Source organism: Osmerus eperlanus, chromosome 1 (genome assembly GCF_963692335.1).
Source record: "Osmerus eperlanus chromosome 1, fOsmEpe2.1, whole genome shotgun sequence".
In the NCBI taxonomy this organism is placed as follows: Eukaryota; Metazoa; Chordata; class Actinopteri; order Osmeriformes; family Osmeridae; genus Osmerus; species Osmerus eperlanus.
Window position 1 is genome coordinate 14,656,579 of NC_085018.1, and position 20,552 is coordinate 14,677,130.

General features: G+C 40.5%; 3 protein-coding genes across 8 annotated transcripts; 1 reads left to right on the plus strand and 2 right to left on the minus strand.

Moving 5' to 3' along the window:
* Positions 1-1,972: 1,972 nt before the first annotated feature.
* Positions 1,973-5,675, minus strand: tada3l (transcriptional adaptor 3 (NGG1 homolog, yeast)-like). Of its 2 annotated transcripts, none has more exons than XM_062461983.1 (9): positions 5,291-5,675; positions 4,583-4,821; positions 4,260-4,507; positions 4,030-4,135; positions 3,744-3,876; positions 3,508-3,611; positions 3,179-3,288; positions 2,786-2,977; positions 1,973-2,625 (listed from the first exon to the last, which is right to left on the minus strand). In XM_062461983.1, exons 1-9 carry the CDS (start codon positions 5,304-5,306, stop codon positions 2,433-2,435), a joined length of 1,341 nt encoding a protein of 446 aa, XP_062317967.1. In that variant the 5' UTR covers positions 5,307-5,675; the 3' UTR covers positions 1,973-2,432. The 2 variants fall into 2 exon arrangements, with proteins under 2 accessions (XP_062317967.1, XP_062317975.1); XM_062461991.1 differs by lacking the exon at positions 5,291-5,675 and adding an exon at positions 4,935-5,243.
* Positions 5,676-5,819: 144 nt separating this feature from the next.
* On the plus strand, positions 5,820-8,143 carry arpc4l (actin related protein 2/3 complex, subunit 4, like). Its single transcript, XM_062462003.1, has 6 exons — positions 5,820-5,968; positions 6,416-6,534; positions 6,655-6,766; positions 6,924-7,019; positions 7,245-7,415; positions 7,592-8,143. Exons 1-6 carry the CDS (start codon positions 5,966-5,968, stop codon positions 7,595-7,597), a joined length of 507 nt encoding a protein of 168 aa, XP_062317987.1. The 5' UTR covers positions 5,820-5,965; the 3' UTR covers positions 7,598-8,143.
* A 606-nt stretch (positions 8,144-8,749) lies between these two features.
* pfkfb4a (6-phosphofructo-2-kinase/fructose-2,6-biphosphatase 4a) lies at positions 8,750-18,798 on the minus strand. 5 transcript variants are annotated; one of them, XR_009930497.1, is made up of 15 exons: positions 18,640-18,798; positions 15,324-15,440; positions 15,111-15,207; positions 14,855-14,921; positions 14,196-14,270; positions 14,061-14,117; positions 13,837-13,958; positions 13,534-13,741; positions 13,291-13,437; positions 13,094-13,198; positions 12,360-12,489; positions 12,137-12,199; positions 11,982-12,046; positions 10,781-10,863; positions 8,750-9,635 (listed from the first exon to the last, which is right to left on the minus strand). XR_009930497.1 is itself a non-coding variant. In XM_062462014.1 (15 exons), the coding sequence occupies exons 1-15, from the start codon at positions 18,785-18,787 to the stop codon at positions 9,629-9,631; spliced, it is 1,464 nt and encodes a 487-aa protein (XP_062317998.1). In that variant the 5' UTR covers positions 18,788-18,798; the 3' UTR covers positions 8,750-9,628. The 5 variants fall into 5 exon arrangements, 4 of the variants coding, with proteins under 4 accessions (XP_062317998.1, XP_062318016.1, XP_062318006.1 ...); XM_062462014.1 differs by lacking the exon at positions 10,781-10,863 and adding an exon at positions 11,569-11,624; XM_062462032.1 differs by lacking the exons at positions 10,781-10,863; positions 18,640-18,798 and adding exons at positions 11,569-11,624; positions 16,580-16,836.
* Positions 18,799-20,552: the final 1,754 nt, after the last annotated feature.

The following is a 20,552-nucleotide window of genomic DNA, read 5'->3' on the forward strand; positions in this document are numbered from 1 at the left end:
ATGAAAACACAAGAGGGCAGTAAAACACTATCCTTGTCAAATATTTTATACTACACACTTTCAAAGAACCAGGTTTTTGTTGTGCTCAAGACTTAGTTCTGATTACCCTAATTTAAGAAACATGGTTTAGCAACATTCTTTACATCGTTGATGGCATACATTATTTTAAAGAATAAAAAAATTCTCAATTGTGAGATGTGTTATTTAAATACTCAACTAACATAATTAATTGTCAACTTGATGATAAGTTGATCAGGGCACACACATTCATCTCTGTATTTGTAAACAAAATTGATCACTGGCCAATTGAATTATCGTCATGGATACGCAATCTCCTCAGTTTGACAAAAATTATAGTCGGCAAGCATGTTTTCTTAAATCCCCATTCGATCTTCGAACAGAGATGCTCGCACTCCTCCGGCTTGAATTTAAATGTCCAAAAAATTTAAACCCCCCCCTTAATCAAATTGTGTGTGTATGTGTGTATGGATAACAAGGCAGTGAGAAAAAGCAACACATCAAGGAAAATGTCATTATCAAGGGTTCAACTGAGTGCACTTCATTATTCAAACTACATTTTGAGTGTTGCCACATTCACATCACAAATGCAACAAGTATAAGAAATTATGCATTGAGCAGTGGGTTCTATTGTCTGCTGATCAATAACTACAGGTTGAAGTCACTGCTGCTAAAAGTAATGTAAACAAGTTACTAAATATAATGGGTTGATTAACTTTTCATACAGGGGCATTTGTTGGCGTTTAACTTTTGCATAACTTAATAAATCAATCACAAAGGTTGAGAAATCTTGAGAATTTCTTACCTAAAATTTGGTTTTGGTTTTAGATCATATATAATGTTGAAAATATGCAAAAACTCTGGAAATCAGAAAGGGATCTTTTCATGTTAAATAATCATGTAGAATGAGTATGATACAATGCATGTTTACCCTTAAAGCTTAGCAAACAAAGTAATTGTTTTTCATTGTATTGTCTTTTAGTGTGTTGTGGTGGTTGAGGTGTAAAGTCAGGGAATGTGAAGTGGGTCAGTGAGAGCAGAGGTGAGGCTGGTATAGGCTGGTGAGGTAGGTAAGGTGTGTGTAAGTTGGAGATGTGTGGATGCTAAGGTAGGTTTAGTGGATGTTGAAAGGAGGAGCATGTGTGGTTGAAGTCAGATGTGTCTGTGGTAGGAGATACAGGAGGTCTATGAGGTTATAGTGGGGGAATACATGAGGTAGGTTTGTGTGGTGAGAAGGATGTGCAGTGTTGGAGTGGGTGGGGGAGCCTCCAAGACAAGAGAAGCTCATCCCAGCACAGTACAGCTTGGTGCAGATCACAGGTAGCTGACTGAACACTTCATTGGCCACTAGATTGGCAAGATGAGGTGATGTTACCTCCACCAGACCCCCTTGTCAAGGTATTGGAGTATAACAGGGGGTGTACACCTGGAGAGTAGCATATGAATGATGGATACCTCCTGACTGGTGGACCAGCTCACTCACTAAGGCCTGTGTACACCTGGAGAGTAGCATATGAATGATGGATACCTCCTGACTAGTGGACCAGCTCACTCACTAAGGCCTGTGTACACCTGGAGAGTAGCATATGAATGATGGATACCTCCTGACTGGTGGACCAGCTCACTCACTAAGGCCTTAGACAAGACTGAGCTGAAGGAATACGGTTGGACAAAGCCTACAGCCTCCATTATCACCTCCTCAGTCACACCAAAATGTATTTAGTTGGCTCCTTGATTGTAGTCCAATGTTCTCCCCCTGAAGCCATTTAGGGCATGTGGTGCAAAGGCATGGCAGCATGTGAAAAGCCAGGCCAGTTATGTCCATTTTAATAGAATCTTGGAATAACCTGTGGGTTTTCAGTGTTTTAATAATGAACATTGTGCCCAGAAAATCAACTAATCAAACGTTATATCTGCCACTTTCTACGATACATATTGAATACTCTGCCCAGCATTAGTGATATTAATTTATTCAAACATTCACAGTCATTTTTTTCATATTGTGATAAACATTGGACAACAAAATCCACATCGGAACACAGATATGTAATTGCGTTAATACAATAACATTATTTTTAAATGGTTGTCTCAGAAACAGAATGCTAGGCCTACATGAAACGACTGAAAGTTCCCATAAACACAGTAAAGGATGTTCCCATTTGGAAAGCAGTGTGCATAATCAGGATAAAAATATCCACCAAAACATACATGCCTTTGAAAATGTTACTTTATGAAAAAGCATGCTACATCTATATTAAATGTCCTGTCATGAGACTGCTGGAAGTATAAAATGTGTTAATGATCACTAAACTAAGGAAGGACATCAAATATATATAACAAACTCTAATGATACAAATGACTGCTGAAACACTGCTCCCCTCCCACCACGACTAAGCCTCTAAAGGGTTGGCCATTCATCCATCCAGCAGCTTAAGGATGCTGTCTCTCTCCTTCAGGGATTTCCATGCCTGATCCTTCTCCTTCTTGGTTGGTGTGCGTTTCTTTTGCCTGGCAGCCATGATGCGACGGAAACCCTCCATGACCTCGTTGTCAGAGACTCTGACCCTCTGCCTCAGCTCCTGCTTCCCCATCTCCTCCTTAGCCAGCCTGAGGGAGCCCAGCCACACACGGCAACGTTAGACTAGATCATTACTTATGCACACATGGCTTGTCTAAAACTTAATTCGCAGTATTGTCAAATGTAGGATGTGGAGGTCAATAACTATGTGTTTTAGGACGATTTTCTTTTAGGACTATCTTCCCATACCTGAGCAGCTCCTGCTTGCGGGCACGGTTGTGGGTACTCAGGGCTTTGAGCTCCGCCTGTCTCTTGTGGAGTTCTGCCAGCACCTCGTCCTCCGAGTCTCCTCCTGCCCCCGGCCGCTCCTCAGAGTCCAGCAGCCCCTGAGCCACCAGCTCCTCCTTGATCCGGGCCTCCAGTGAACGGGTGTGAGGAACACTGGGTCAACAGAGAAAAGAAATATCAAAACACGAGCAGCAAGAAAAGCAAAACAAACAAAAAAGCTACAATTATACAAAAAAAGGTGATTAAGATCAATGAGAAAATGAAAAAAGGATGCCTCGTGATCAATTTTTAAAAAGCTGGTGAACCTGAAGGGTATCATTTTGACGGTGAAGAATACACCACTTTGGAAGGTACCTGAAGGTTTTTCCTTGGCTGCGAGGTGAGGTCCCAGCCCCGTCGTTTCCTCCATCTTTCCCTGAAATGTCTGGAATTGGGGAATCTTCCATGGGGGATATAATGTTTTCCTGGAAGAATAACATCAAAAACAAATGTTAAAATGTACTATATATAAAAATATATCCTACATATAAACATATCAGTTAACAGTGAAGCAATGCCAGAATTATATATGCTAATATTGGCTGACACTGATAGGGTTTGCATCCCTACAAGAAACAGGGATGCAATGGGTGTCAGAGGTGTCATTTGTGCTGACACACACACTACAGGCCTAGTTATCTGACCTCAACAAGGGCCTGAAGCAGGCGTTGTGTGAGAGGACCAAAGGGACAGCCATCCTCGGGACTGTCATGTTGAGACTCTGACTTCTTTAACAAAGCATCCACGTCTGGAAGAACAACAGTAACCACCCCATTAGCCACCCTTACTTTCAAAGTTGTTATCCTGGAGGCAGCCACTGTTCACATGCCTATACAAAAGCTCAAGGTTCAGTCTCAACATTCGTTTTCAAATCCCTCACCTTTGGCGTCCAACTCAGAAAGCGGTCCCAAAAGGCTTTTCTTTTTGTCATTGGCCCGAGCTCCTTCCCTCTGCTCCTCCAGCAGATCCTCCTGTGCCCACCGCTGGGAGTAGTGTTTCCCTAATGCTGGAATCTACAAAACACAGCCAAGTGTGCCATCACTCTACTGTTGTTCTCAATCTCATGTTATGTCCATTGGGAACATGTATCAGGGCCTTCAGGTACTTCCAAAAAGTATATTATGTTGTACAAAAGGGGTCAATTGTCTCCAAAAAAGGCACTGTACCTTGTAATATTCTGCCTCATCCTCTGGAGGCTTCAAGAGTTCTTCCAGAACTCGGATCTCTTCATTTGTGATGTCAGCACAGTATGGCTCAACTGATGCCCAAAATCTGAAATCACAAACACATATGGCATACTCTACATTTGGCACGACAATGTAAGACATGCTTAAACTATCACACAAAGTTTGAAATCAAAATCAGGGCTATACATAAAATAGTGATTGTTTCTGACCTGTTTGGAGCATCATTTTTAGGATTACGGGGAATGTCTTGAGGATCTTCACTGAACTCATAGTCCTGGACCTTTGGCTGCAAGTTCTTGGATTTAGGTCTGCCAGGTCCAGGTCCAGTACCATGACCACCCTTGCCATCTAGCTTCTGCTTCTTGGTTTTGTGCCTTGACGTGGCAGAGAGGTCTGCATCCTTCCCCAGCTTCAGGAAACGCTTGTCCCCCTTCTTATCCTGCCAGTCTGTGAGGATCTAGGGATAAAGTAATCAGTGATTTATAACCACACATTAGGTCTCAGAAGCTGTTACAAACACCTCTTCTCGTACCTGTCTCTGTTCCTCTAGAGCTCTGAGGCGGCGATTGGCAGAGGACAGAAGCGTCTCCAGCTCCAACTGTAGTGTGTCCAATTCCTCTATACCGATGCCATCGTCTTCTGAGCGGCTAAGCACAGCACTGTACCGAGGGCATACTTTCACGTGCTCAACAGGTTTGAAGTCATAGTACTTCAGAGGGGGGCAGTCCTTCAACTCACTCATGTTAATGTTTAGTGAGGTCGAGCAAATCTCTAATGAAAGATATGAAACCATACACAATGTTAATGATTTTAAGGTCAGTGGAAAATTGGGGTCTTTAAATTGTTCTCCTGAATCCTGCAAACAGCGGAGATTTAAACCATACATTTCAGATAGACACATTCTTCTTAGACATTCTTCTTCTTGCTGACTGGTGATAAACGTTTATTATTACTCCTTCTGTCAAAACTACAGCAGCGTGGGTGCTTACAGAAAGCCAGCTTCCTAGTGCTAACTAACCACTTCTCACTACTTTAGCCTAGCTAGCTACTAGTGTTAGCATTAACAATCTGCGCTAAACACCGGTGTTGCGTTCAAGACTGAACAGCTACATTCAACACAAACTAATCTCAGCCCATACGTAGGTGCATTAATTTACGAGACACCCCTTTCATTCAAAATATACGATATTAGTGGAATCTAAAATGGCTAAATTAGATTTAAGCGCCCAGCAATATTTACCTTTACAGAAAGGCATCCATTATTGGAAGGACCATTTACAAGAATAGGGGACAGGGTTTTTCGGTGAGTTGCGATTTCAAGTACAATTCCTTCTATTTCACAGGACGAGTGAGGTGACATAATCTGCTATTTTGTCTGGGGATTGAAAACGAATTTTAATTAGCAAATGAACACTGTTATTCAACCAAAGTTCCATAGGGTAAATAGCAGTGGAAATACAAAAGCACCCCAGATACAGGATGGTATCTTCGGTGGGTTCGGTAGGTTTCAGGGAAATATGATCTGAAACGATAGATCTACTTTTTGCATAATACACAATTTGCTGTCAAATTTTTTCAATTATTATTTGTTCAGGACTGTACCAATTAGCACAAAATGTAATTTTAATTTACCTCCCCTACAAAACCAACTGCATGAAGGATCGGTCGTATGCTACTTCGTTTTGACAACTAGAACAGCACAAACGGGAGGATATTTCGTTCCGACCAACCGATCATTTCATGATTAGAATACCCCCGCTCTGTCAAGAAGCCCATGATTACAAAACGAGCTTCTTGAATGGCTTCTGATGCAGCGTCATATTTGGTCTATCTCAATGAAATGTGAGATTTACGGAAGAGTTCCGTCCAGGCGTGGCAGGCGAACTTCCGTCTTCAAACCAGCTTCATCAGAAAAATGGTAAGCGTCTAAAATTCTCCTGGCATACACCGATTATGATCATTGTTGTCCGAAACGAGTGCACGGGCAAATCATTGTGCCACAGATGGGGCAAATGTGGTGGTCGCATCAGGATCAGTTCGATTCATTAGCTTGCCTGGGCGTGACTGTCATCCTCTGAGCAAAACTTCACTCAACAACTGCTGCACCCAACCCAAAGTGTCAGCTAGCTAGCTGCTAATATAAATGTGTTGGGCAAGCCAGTTTACTCATCTGTTTTCACCATATATTATGTTGATAGTTGTGTGTTGCTGTTAAGTAAAAGGGGCTAATGAGGTGACACTTCCTGTCAGTTTTCTCGGACTGATCAAGTCATATCGTCTGGCATCATTGGACGAGAAATAACGTATGAACCCACCACACAATGGTGCTATTTATACCTTACCAAGGCCGTGTCACTCTTCTCAGACAGCGACTTTGCGCCCCTACTTGAACGCAGTGCGTGCAACTCTGCAGGCAGCGCTCTGCTTGGAGAACTTCTCCTCCCAGGTGGTGGAGCGTCACAACAAACCAGAGGTGGAGGTCAGGTAAGAACAATCTCTGAGGGAGACAGTCTCCTTGTCCACTATGTCAAAGATGCTCTACCTCTGTTGAGGTTCCATACGATTACAAAGGTAATGTGTCTCACTCTCTGTATAACCTTACAGGAGCAGTAAAGAGTTGTTGCTACAGCCTGTAGTTGTCAGCCGCAATGAAAAAGAAAAGGTTTTCATTGAGGGCTCTATCAACTCTGTCAGAGTCAGCATTGCTGTAAAGCAGGTCAGTGAACCAGTTGCATTGCTTTAGGCATTTGTCACGAATTAGTTCGTTTTGTTACGTTCACTCTGATCTTAATTCTACAAGCTAACCGTGAACATAAGTCACTTTGAGTCTAATCCTATTTGGTGTTGTTTTTGTGTGATCATTGCCCCCTCAGGCTGATGAGATTGAGAAGATCTTGTGCCACAAGTTTATGCGGTTCATGATGATGAGAGCAGAGAACTTCTTTATCCTGCGGAGGAAGCCAGTCGAGGTGAGCTAAAGGAGAAGTAGAGCTCAGAAGATGATACTTTTTATATGAAGTAGAAGGAAACCAAGTTCTCCTATGAGGTCGAAGCAGAGAACAGTTGAGGAAACAAAACTATGATTCATAAATGCCCAAAATAACCATAGTATTTTATCTGTAGAGTAACACACATGATCATTTGTATGAATAGAAAACTTCTGTTTAATTATCTGACTTCATTTTTTCATCCAGGGTTATGACATCAGTTTCCTCATAACCAACTTCCACACAGAGCAGATGTACAAGCACAAGTTAGTGGACTTTGTCATTAACTTCATGGAGGAGATCGACAAAGAGATCAGTGAGATGAAGTTGTCTGTCAACGCCAGAGCTCGTATTGTAGCAGAGGAGTTCCTCAAGAATGTAAGAACTCATATTTACAGTCCTTTAAAGAAGCAGTGCTTGTGATGCAATTATGACTCAGCTGTATTTTTTATACTTTGTCCTTTGTCCTTATAGTGATTAAGCCAATATAGAAAGAATATATGTGATGTGATGTAATAATGTAGATGCTTACAATAAAAATCCTATTTTCACAGTTTTGAGAGGGTCTCCTGCCATCCTGCCGTTTGGTCACGTGACATGGCCGTTACTGTATCTGAGGACAGGGTGACAGCGTGAGAGGGGAGAGCCCCCGTGAATGAACAGCCAATCAACGATAACAACCACACAAAAATGACCAATCCTATGACAGTGTGCTTAGCACCCAATTGTATATCACAAGAGTATTCCCCTGTTCGCATGATTATTGATGATTGTATATAATGAAATAGTTCCGATTTCATTTTATAGAATTTGGGACAAATCCCACAACCAAGGCGGGTCCTTATAGTATTAATCAAGTTGATATTCATGGAAACAGGGACAATGAGTGTTGCAACAGAATGTTGCGATATAAATGGACTATATTGTTTTTATACATTCTGTACGTCCTTTCATATAACCTAGACTGTTTATGTCATAAATAATGCCTGAATCTCAGAGGAAGGCATCATTACAAATAATTGGAAAGAAGCCACCAGAAACCCTGTATAAAATGATGGTGTGGTGAGTGATAAAAATGCAAATCACCAATAAAACGTTGGATTGTTTGTAATGCTTGAATTCTTTCTTCAATCTAACCCAAGGTGTTGGGTTACATTTGAGCTGTTGCAGGATGTGACTGGTTTTGCCTGTGTGTAGGTTGTCTGTTTGCTGTCAGGAAGGTCTGTAAGGGATGTATGACTGGTGAAGATCTGGATGTATGACTGGTGAAGGTCTGTATGTATGACTGGTGAAGATCTGTATGTATGACTGGTGAAGATCTGTATGTATGACTGGTGAAGATCTGTATGTATGACTGGTGAAGGTCTGTATGTATGACTGGTGAAGATCTGGATGTATGACTGGTGAAGGTCTGTATGTATGACTGGTGAAGGTCTGTATGTATGACTGGTGAAGATCTGTATGTATGACTGGTGAAGGTCTCTATGTATGACTGTATGTATGACTGGTAAAGGTCTGAGACAGGAGAGTTCATTTACACTGCTGTGCCTGATCATTCTCATTGAGGATTGTTGTGGTCTTTTGGCATTGTAGGCAACTCAAATCAAAGTTTCAAAAACAATTCATATGCTTGAGACATTCCTGTATTTTTATGTAATGTATATTCACTCCTATAACATTCCTCTAATTTTGACATAATGACTGATTCAAAATAAGTCAAACCAAAAATGTATTAACAGTTCAGATAACATTTTAATGTGTTAAAGTATCCATCAAACCCAAATTGTTATTGATTCCATATATGTCAAAACATTTTCAGATGTGATTTAAGCATAATAGAAAAAAAATATTATATATTATTCTCCAACATACACTAACCGTACTGTGACATTGCATGGTTTTTAAGTGCCCTCCTCAAAAGGCACAATGGCAATGTGATGGTGCAACAGATATGTTGTCGATATACAGAAAAGGGGGTGTTGCTGATGTGGGGAAAAGGGGATTGACTTAACCCTTAGGGCCCATTATTGTGGGTTTTCATTAGTGTTCATCTGTGATTTTAATAGAACGTTTTCCCAATTAACTACTTTTCTGTCTTCCAATGGTTTAATAGAGGCAACATTCTTACCACGTGTCCATATCTTGCCCATATTGGTGCTTAAAATAACATTTTGTGTTCACTTCAAATGGCATCAGATTATTGTTTGAGGAAGTTGTTTCATTATACTTCACTATTTTTGAAAATTACATGAACACCTTATCAAGTGCTACTCATTCTATGATCATAAAGTAATGTCTTTAAATAATTTTCCCAGAAAGTGTCTAAACCTTAACAATCCCTTTAATACTGTACAGTGTCACACAAAAGGTTCAGTGATACCAGTTATTCAAAATAGTTATAACACAAATAATTTTAGGTTTCACATTACAAAAATATGTCACTGCCATTGTTGTACCCGATGAGTGTATCTTGGAGGCAAACAGAGAATGAGGGCTAGAAGTCTCCCCTTCCAACATGTCTGACAAGCAGATACAAGGTCAAAGGTGAGATGGGACGGTCTGCAAGGCATCTTCAGTAGTGCGATGGACGTTTACATTCTGAAAGAGGAACACAAGTCTGATGTATAAAAACCACTAAACTAGTTCAGTTTTTGTGAATATGTTGAATGTGTTTATAATAAATGTAAAGCAAGTCTTTCAGAAAGCCCATTTAGGTTTTTAGTTCATGGACATGCAAATTATCCTGCAACGCATATCAACCCTCAACAGATGTTTTAGCAAAACAACCAACAACATGGCAAACACAGGAGTTTGGAACATCAACAATTAATATGTAGTCCAACAGCCCCATCTATATACATGTTACTAGCATCAGCTTGGAAATGAAATGCCATAAAAGTTGTCAAAGTACAGAACACCACTTTGCAGTATGTGTACTCAGGGGTATGCAATATACTGACATATTTTTTCATTCGATTTTCAAGGGATGTGCAAACATGTTGTCTCAGTTGTCATTATGGTGTATTGTGTGTAGGCAAGTGACAAAAATAATGAATCCAGTTGAGGTTATGACACTTTTGATAGACATTAGTGCAACAGTTGTGGGTGCAGTCTCTTGCCAGACAGGGGTACAAAAGGATCTCAAATACCATGCAGAGAAAGAACAAATTCTTGTGATACCTACACATTTGTCCCTTCACTGCCTGTTGAATTTGAGATCCTGTTGCACCCTGTCTGGCAAGAGATGTGAGATATATCACTGATTTTGCTGCACTGTATCATGCACTATTGTAATTGAGATGTTATCATTGTAGTGTAGTTCAGATACTATTATGGTTCACTGTGCCTGGGAGCAGAGATGTGGTTACTTTGCGCTGTGGCTAGAAGATTCTGACCAGTCCTTGTCTATGACCACAACAAATACAGCTAGAACTATGGACGAGTGATCCTCGATCATTTGATCAATGAGTCAAATGTAATTTTTCAGACTTTTTGAAAGAGGGTGCAAACTTTATAAAGACACTGTATATATTTTACATGTAGATAGCGACGTTAACAAAGGGAGGCTAGTGACAACATCCACCAACATTGATAACACATTTCAAGAAGAATCAACGGAAGAACCATAGAGTGAATTTTGGAAATACTTTAGAGAGTTCAGCAGTGGTGTGGATGATTGGAAAACTCGATTGGTTACAAATTCACAGGTTATTATTCATTTAGTGGCCAACTGTGGTACGCACCCTCAAAAGCAGGTCATGGTATATCTAATTCTTCATAGCTGGCAGCTCTACAAAACTGGTCAGACCCATTTTAAATAAGACATCTGAAGGCATGGATAAAAAAGTGCAGCAGAGAAGGTCAAGTATATTTTATTAACACAGCACGTACACAATAGGAAGGAAAGACTTCCCCTTTAATTTCAGCAGACCTTCATAGTTGAGAACTCAACAAGGGACTTTTGTCTACAGGATAAGCATATTAATATGAATGAAAATGAGAGAAAGGACTAAAATGCATTCTTAAATGCAAATGGCATTGTCTCTACATGTACCTGCTTCATAGCCAGCTGTGTAACACTGACAACTGATATGTAAACTGAGGTTGATTCCCATTCATTCAAACACACAACATTCATTTTTCCAACATTCAAATGACAAGACTAAGCCATCGAAGTTCAGTTAAAAATGCTGCTTGTGTCATTGCTTCACATTTGGCAATCGAGCATCGATTCACAACATTAGTATTTGATGTTATGGCAAAAATCAATGCTTTGATATTTAGAAAAGGAGTATAAATTACACTTGACTCATGGAGTTGGGTTGTCAGTATTGAACTGGATTCCAGTTATTCATTGTTAATAGGGCAGGAAACAGCACATTGCACCGATGTTGTTTACTAAAGCCAGACCAATTAGCTTCTGATCACAGGAGTTCAAGAGAAGCCTGATTGTGATGATAGTGATTGAGGATGGAGCAGAGGGAGAGTGAGAGGGGACGAGTGTTTGAGAGTGAAAGGGACACTGTCTCACTGGTGAGCTGGGACTGTTAGCAAAGCCTCATCTGACATCCGCGACACCTCTACGTTCTGTTCAGCAATAAAACAAAACAAATGGGTCAAGCATACGGGAGACACATTCAGGTAATCAAAAATGAATAATCATCTAACTTGATTATTGTATTGTTATGTTCTGTTTTTATGCCTCTCTAGGCATGGCAAAGGTTTTCCATAATATTAAATAAAAAGTGCAAAAGGTCATCCAAGAGCATTTTTGCAATTTGAGAAGACCATGCTTTTAGGTATCTGGTATGATGGGCATTACATCAAAGCCGTATTGTGAGGAACCGTCTTAAGAGTTGCATTTCACTGGAATGGACTTCCATGAATCTATAGGAAATCATGAATGGACCTCCAGCATGTGGTGGTGGTGGTGCGTATACCTACCTCTGGTCGATCTCTGTGGGTGTTCACAGCTTCCACATGCAGGTAGATGGATTCCACCTTACAGCCTAGAGACACAGTGAAGAGAAGCCGTTTATCGTCTGATTATTTCAACCAATAAAAGAGAGAAAGAGAGATTAAAAAGACATCACTCTTACCGTAAGCCACTGGTGTGAGCTTCAGCACAGTATGCAGTGGGCACTTCAGGTAGGGCAGCTCCTCTGAGAAGACGGTACCAAATGGTCAACATCCAGCTCAGTCAGACAATGGTAAATCAGTGTATAATCTATGTTCATCTCAAACAAAAAAAACACAAGGTCATAAAGACTAACACAGCCAATGCCCTGGCCCTCATACTAGCTGGTGGGTTTGCAGACTAACCTGCTGTTTTATCCAGGAAGTAGGCCAGCAGGCAGCGCATGATGGCCTGGTGACAGATGACGAGCACATTCTCCTGCCTCTCCAGCTCCATGATGACTGGCTCTAACCGCTGCACCAAGTCCTCATAGGACTGAGAGCAGAGATGAGAGAGCAAATACACACAGACAGCAAGAAAGACATAAATAGACTTGCAAAGACACACACACACACACACATTAGATCAGGGCACACATCAGCATTATATCTCAGAGATTAAGCCTTCCCAAGAACTGGGTTATCAAGAGATAATCATAATGGGCATCTGAGTCTCACTAAGTAGAGGAAATGAAGGATAATGAGACAAGACTAAACGGTAGAAACGCATCATTTGGCATTTAGGACATCATTAACACACATACCAGAGTCTAGAACAAAGACGCATCACCTACACCCCAAAAGGATGTATTGAAAACATGTTTTTGTAAAAGGAAACAGTTGAGAAACTTGGCAAATTGGTATGTCATAACAAATGGTCTTAAGAACTAAATGTACATTTTAGTTTCTGAACATTTGCATGTTTTCTATTTGTCATTGTCGAGTAGTGTGTGTGGACTGAGGCAGGAAAAAATTAAATAAAAATTGTAAATGAAGTCTAACCATAAAACACAACAAAACGTGGAACAATTGAAAGATGTCTGGATATTTTCAGAAGGCACCGTAAGGAAACAGTCTATAAGCAAATTGTCTGGCCTCACCTCTCCCTTTGGATAACGGTAACGGTATTTGTCCTGGTCCCTCATAGCAAACTCCAGAGGGTAGTGTTCCTGGATTTCCTCATACATCATCTCCTCACACACACCCTGATGAAAGCACATATCGGATACGTTAGTTAAATCCACAAATCCAGAAACACAATAGTAGCAGTACATTCGAGTTTTGCAGGGCATCTCACCGCGTCTATCTCGTTAATAGCCTTCCACTGCTCATAGGGCACATTGAGAGCCTCTGCAGTCTGGATGGTCCTCTTCATCTGACTGGTCCACACCTTCAGATCACTGATCTCCTGAGACTGGATGAAGTGGTCTAGGTACTTGGCAAACTGCACAACACAGAGTTCACATTGAAAAGCAATGAAGAAGAGCTAGCCAGACAAAGAACCCTTCCCACCAAGGAACTGACTCCCAGCATGTCCCACCTCTTTGCCCCTGTTTGAGAGCCCAGAATCTCCTCCAATGCGGCCCTTGATGTTGAGTTCACTCTCTCCGTGGCGGCAGAGGTAGATGGAGCGTGGGGTGATGTGGATGTTCATCAGGTAGTAGACGATGCGGCTCTGGATGTGGTCCTGGACCCGGTTCACCAGGTACCGTTGGCCCACGTCAATAATCTTAATGTAGGACAGATCCCTGGGAGAGAGAAATGGCTTTAGACGTCAGCCATCTTCAATCAGAGGAAGCAAAGTTGTGTTGCTCACACAGCCCCCCCCCCCCCCCCCCCTTACCTGTCCTGGACCTCGTCAAGAGGTTCATAGGAGTTCTCATAACACTTGATTCTCTTCATGAAGTCCTGCACAGCTTCCTCTGTGTCACAGTTGGTGTAGTCAGGGCTGCCCAGTTTCACTTGCTGACCACAACACACGGGGGACAAAGGTAACACGTTTAGTGTGAACCATGGAAAAGTTCTGTTCCAGTTTGATCCAAATAGTGGTTTGCTGAGGAAACTCACCACTATGTTCTCTTGAATGACATCTGGGTCTTCGCAAACCGACTCCACAAAGAACACCTTAAAGAACCGATAAAACATCAGAGTCGTACAACACAACTCAACCAGACGGATCAGCACTTGAGAGACCAATTGTACCTTAAAACCATTCTGCTCAGCGAACTGGTTGATGGTCTCTCTTCTTTCCCTGGTGGTGTTTGTGGCATCAAACACCTGGAACACCAGAGGACACACCGGTTACTCCCAACACAATAGCTCATACAGACTAAAACCTTCTACAGAAAGCATTAGGCCTATATTGCATCCTCATAACAGTTATATGGAGGCAATTGTCCAACAGTAATCTAATGCACCCTTTCCTGATATGATTGTGGTTCAAACTTCAGCTTTTGTTTTGTTCTTCAAGACTATGTGTGTACCTTATCTGATGTGTTTATGTTTTACGCCTTTTACGAGACAGGAAAGACCTTTGACCTTCCCCCCTACCTTTATTGCGACAGTAAGGCCTAACTAACTGTAAGCAGACAGCGATAATTAATCAATGTCTTTCTACCAATCACGTAATTCCTTGTCATGTCCTTTGAATGAAGACCTTGTCAGTCCCGGTTTAATACGCTTGGGGAAAACTGCCATTTGGCAAAGAACTGAAATCGCAATAGTGTTGTGAACCTTCTCCCCATGCATAAATAAACTTGGAATAATTTTAGTATTGCATCCTTGAAGTATATTTATTGAGCCATGACATGAGTTTCTAAAATGTCCTAGTCCATTTAACTGGTTTAAGTGACTTGACCCACCGCAACTTGGCCTCCTTCATCAGTAAGGTACTGTCTGACATCATTCAGAGCAGCTGTGGCACACTGCCTGGAAGTGACACAGGGATATGTTACTTTTACTAACAATGACAAAGACAAATAGAAGACATTACAACATCTACTACCAACACATCGTGACCATGGGTTGGAGGAGGGTTCATCATAAATCTTGTGATACTGAATCCACCTCATCTTCGCTCATTAGAGTAACAGAGAAAGCCTTAGAAGTTAATCTTACTGCCGTATCTTCAGTCCCTCCTCATTGTCTGGTAGGAAAAACTCAAAGGACTTGTAGATCTTCACACATTCACGCCGGTACTGGCCAACATTGAACTCTACAGAAGTTAAAGAGATGCAATGTTCAATAAAGGAAACAACTGTTCTCCTTTAGGCATACGTTCCAATTGATAAGCACAAACCAAATGAATCTCTATATCAGGGGAGCTAGTACCTCTTGTGGGTACACCTATCCAGTTGAGGTAGCGAGTCAGCTTCTTCGAGATGTAGGTCTTCCCTCTGGCTGGGAGACCCACCGTCACAATGAGGGTGGGGCAGTTGGTCATACATACTGAATATGGGAGAAACGTACAGGGGGGAAGACACACTTCAATCAATTGAACATGGACATAGCAGCTGACGTTTTGTGCTTTACAAACCCTGCTGCACAGAACATGACATTCCCTCGTGACATTGACAATATATTTTTATAGTGAAATACTGGTTGGTATATACACATTGCAACAACTTGTTAAAATCTGATATTAAGAGTGGAATTTTGCCTTGTTAAAGTAGGTCACACGGAATGCTATCTGATGCAAGCTTATACTGTTCCATTACTCAATATATGAAACGTTGTCAAGTAATATATGAAATAGAGCAGAGGTCATATCTGTTGCCATGTCATGGTAAAAGTATTTCATAGCAAAACATCTGTAGACTTGAAGACTAGTAGGCCAGAGAGGAAATAGTGAAAACTCTTGACTGGGTCTGGGACAATCCACTTTACTGAACAATGTTAATTTATAGTTTGCTATCAATCAAATCAAATACCCAAAGTACTGCTTAGGACAAAATACTTTTCTAAAATCAGAAAACAACAATGTTCAGATTTTACTATAATAAAAAATAATTTTAATATTTTTTATTTTATTTTTTAAGTTTAATTTAAGAGAAATATCTGTAATGGTGATTTGTGACCAGGAACAAAACTGCAAAGCACAGTGAAGCAGACTCAAAATAATGTAGGCTACAGTCAGGAGAACTTCTGCTTACCAACAATTTAGGACAATAACAATGGAATACCCTGTGTAGATGAATAGCGTTTCTTAATCACCAGACCAGCATATTGGTACAAAAAAACTAAACAAATGCACTGTCAATGACTGCCATGCACACGGCACACATATCCAGCATAGATTTACTCGTCTATAATATAGCCATGTGTGGGAAGTATTACAGACCGATTCCCACTCCGATATGAGTATAGGAGAGTATTATTTCCTACTTATTGTAATACAGCATTGCTACAATCGCGATGCAGTTTGTTCCCTCGAGAGATCAGTAAGTAGCAAATGCATGTTACAATAATTTATCATGACATTCATCAACTTTGAAAGCATTCTTCAATTAATGGGGTACCAAACGACCTGCATCCCAGCTTCGAAATCTAAACCACGTCGTAATGCAGCTAGCTAGCAAAATACACACCTTTTCTTTGAGAAATGTGTTTCTCAGGAAGGCCATTCTTGTTTGGCATCCAGATTTTCTTTAGAGGGTTTTGAGTAAGTTCCCGCGGCGTTGAGGAATTTGATGGTCGTTCGTCCATTTCGTCGTCCATCAGAGAAGCCTCAACAAAATCAGCACGGGGCCTTTTATTCACATAGCCTACAGCTCGTATAGCGCCTGGTCCCTCGTATGAGATGTCCTAATGGTTTGGTGGGATTATTTTGGATGTCGTAGAATATGGGTTGGTTTGACCAAGTTTACCATAATCTGTCGAAAACATGCGCGCTTGGTATTCAGACATTTGATCTGCGATGCCCGGTGGTCACGATTTTGACTCTGACTAGGATACATGAATTCCATGTATGTTGGGGTCATAACCTACTATAAAGTCTACCACATACTAGGCTATTTCTAATTTAACACAAATTCAATTTGCGCAAGAGAATTAATTAATGGGTGGTAGGAGATACAAGCCCCTCCCAACTCGATGCAATGTATCGTGAGAAACTGATACAATGTATTTCAACAACGTATAGGGCCTCTAGCCTATAGACCAAAATGGGGAGGGGATTCCTGTGACATTTAAGGCAATATTATAATTTTACATAGGCTAATAAACTGAAAATACTGTGGACACAGGCTATTATTATAATACCGTTTTTATGTATTTTTATGAATATCCATAAGATGGCAGCATAGAGTTTATGACATGTTTACTTTGTTTACTTTTATTAGGCTACATAGCCTATCAATTATACAGGCTACATGATGGATATTATTGTGCCAATTAGCCTATACCATGTATTTCAAATGTGGGTGTTTGCATGATTACATACATCCAACAAGTATATACATGCAGTGTTTCAGTGCGTAACCAGTGCTATAGTCAGTAGGCTATATTCCTTATTAAGCAGCAATGTATGGGTATCCAGTGGGTCATAAAACTGTATAGGATCCTAATGCAGCACCAACAGTCATGACCCAAATAAGAGATGGAGGGTGTCTATTTAAACAATCCAGGTCTTTCTCTTTTCTACCCTGATTGTCACAGCTGACGCTTAAAGCCATATTCTGGAAATAGATTGGCACATTCTGATGATTTGCTGAGGTCTTGCAAAATAAGGAAGCGTTTCGACATTTGCAACAAACCGCATTGTAAATAAAACATTTTTTTATTAAGCACGACTATTACATTATGCATTAGGCTGCTGCCCAGCGTTATAGGTTTAACAGAGCCTTATCAAACCACACCAAATGGATAAATTCATCATCTTGACAGAAAGGCCTCGTTCAATCATCGTTAGTGACATTGTCACTTGAATCAACCTTGGTATCTCATCTGCCTTACCTGCTGATAATCTGACAACAATGTAGCCTAATTGTGAACTAAAATCCATAATTAGGCCAATGTTGTCAATGAGACCAGTTTTAAGAGCAACCGGATTTTATCCAACCATCCAATTTTGCTATAAAAATGGACATAAATGTAAAACTTTATTGTCTGATTCTCAGATCAACTCGTGTATTGACATTATTTCAATAGAGTCTATTGAGATAATGTCAATACAAGATAATGGTCATAATGGTACTACACATAAACCACACCATGACAGGATGAATACATTATGAAACAATACACCAATGTCTTATTCTTACTTCAAGCGAGACACTTGTATCAGGAATAGTCTTGTAACCTTTCAGTTTAGTTCACATGCGCGTTGACAGACAGTTTACTCCAGTTGCGATTTTTACATAGCCCGTAGAATATGCCTATAACGGGCTAAAAATAGCCCAGTGTATGCTATCACAATTAGGCTACCGGTTTAGATTTGATTTAATAAGTACGTAGACTATCGAATACGCTACAAAAACTGAAGCCCATAATTAGCTACCAAGGATGCGTGTTGGCGGTGATCGGTCTCATTGACAGCACAACATCGACGGTTGTTTACGTTCAGCGTTAGGCTACATTGTAGCTTCAGGAACTGCAGGCTTTTCTTATAACAAATCGTAATAGCCTATTAGCAAAATATTTCCCTTACCCGTCCGATCCAGATTTTGTGTATTTTTGGAACGACTGCAGCCTCTCATCATTTGTTTCCAGTGCTCCGCGATACTGACGCTACTTGCCTGTGCGTCCGATGAAAGCGGGTGTATCACACTCAGTGAAACGTGCCGCAACCAGCTCATGTCTCGAAATACTGCGACTATGCACACACCCACTTCTGTTGTAAATGAGTGGATTTTTTAAAACACTTGGGGCCTACACGTATATGGTTCTATCTTGAAAGTAGCTATACTGTGCAAGAGGATGTTTGACCACATGGATTTCATTGGGCAACATTGAGAAGTTGCAATGAATCATCGTATGTAGCCTATAGCGGTTATGACACTTTATTTTACAATAGTCCAATTTTACAGAATCTGTATCTAAACTTGTCAATAACATGTGTACCTACATTTGAATGTAGATGTATAGATGAACATTTCCGTTCCAGTAAAAGTTTAAGTTAACTTAAAAATGTTACGGATAAGAAGTCCGTCAGTTGATTACCTATAGGTGAACCTATGTAGGTGAAACACAAACACAATTAACAGTGTAAGCCTGTAGAGATAACAATATCATGTGACCCTCTACTCAGGCTGGAGGCTATTTCAGGGGCGAGTGGTACCCTTATCAGCAGTACTTACATGGCAGTATTTATGCACTGGATCATATCCATCATCAGCAATGATAAATGGGTAAGTTTGACACATTGGTTACATAGAGAAGTGTTGTAGAGTTGTAGTTCCATCGTAAATAATGAACGTACAACGAATGAAACATGACAATTATTAAAGGTGCTTGTAACCAACAAAGTGAGTAGAGCAGACTTGTGTGAAAGTGTAAAAAACAACAACAAAGAAAGCAAGAGAGACTGAAAAGAAAGTAAGAGAACTGAGGAAGAATCATTGTGCCCGAGAGCTCTGTGACATGACCTGTCTTATTCTTCACTGCACCATAAAGGTCAGAGTGTGATTATTAGCACCCCCGCCCCCCTCACCTAAAACACTGTGTCTAGATGCTGGATGTCAGCCCCCTGTCATAACTAGTGCCTGCTGGCATGACTGTGCTGAACATGCTAGAGGACACGGTGGCTTTGGCGTAGCTACTGTGCTTTGATCTTAGGGGAGCTGAAGCCTTACGACATCTGTGGGTAAAGGTTTAACTGTTGGGTGATGTTGTATCATGTGACTGTTGTTTTACATCATCATTATTACTTGAATTACAATAATTCAGTAGATTGGGATTACATTTTACTTTACAATATCTATTAATTTAGATCCTTTTAACTTGACTAAAAATACAATATATTTCAACTTGAGAAGTATCTAAACTTCGACCAAGAAGGCTATAAACTACTGTCTAATTGTGCTGGTGAATACGATGTTTATCATGTATAAAATATTTTCTTGTGAACCAAACAACAGCTGTGAGGTCATGATCTGAAAAGAGACAAATATAAACTTGGCTGATTTTCAATATTTACAATAGCTAAGCCAGACTAAATTTCAAGCAAGTAATTTACCAAACCCGTCCCCAATGGAAAACGTGTGAACTGGAAGTAGGGGAAAGGTTTTCCTTTAAATGATGAAGCTATTCTTAATATATAGTTGTGTCAACGTTGAGTTATTAGCTTGTGTTCCAAATAACTATTTCACTGCTCCTATTTATAACTAGCGCACAAAGCAAGGAAAAAAGTTGTATCAAAATAAACTTCCAAGTATCGTCAAATACTGTTTGTACTTGTGCTAAAACCACAATATGTAAAGAATCAAGTGACAACACAAAAGTTCACCACCCAACCTTGGGACATCATCCGCTTACACAACGCTCTGCTCTCACAACCAGAGGGCGGTACCAGAATAACATTATCACCACCCGATCCTGCTAGGAAGCATAATATGATTTTAA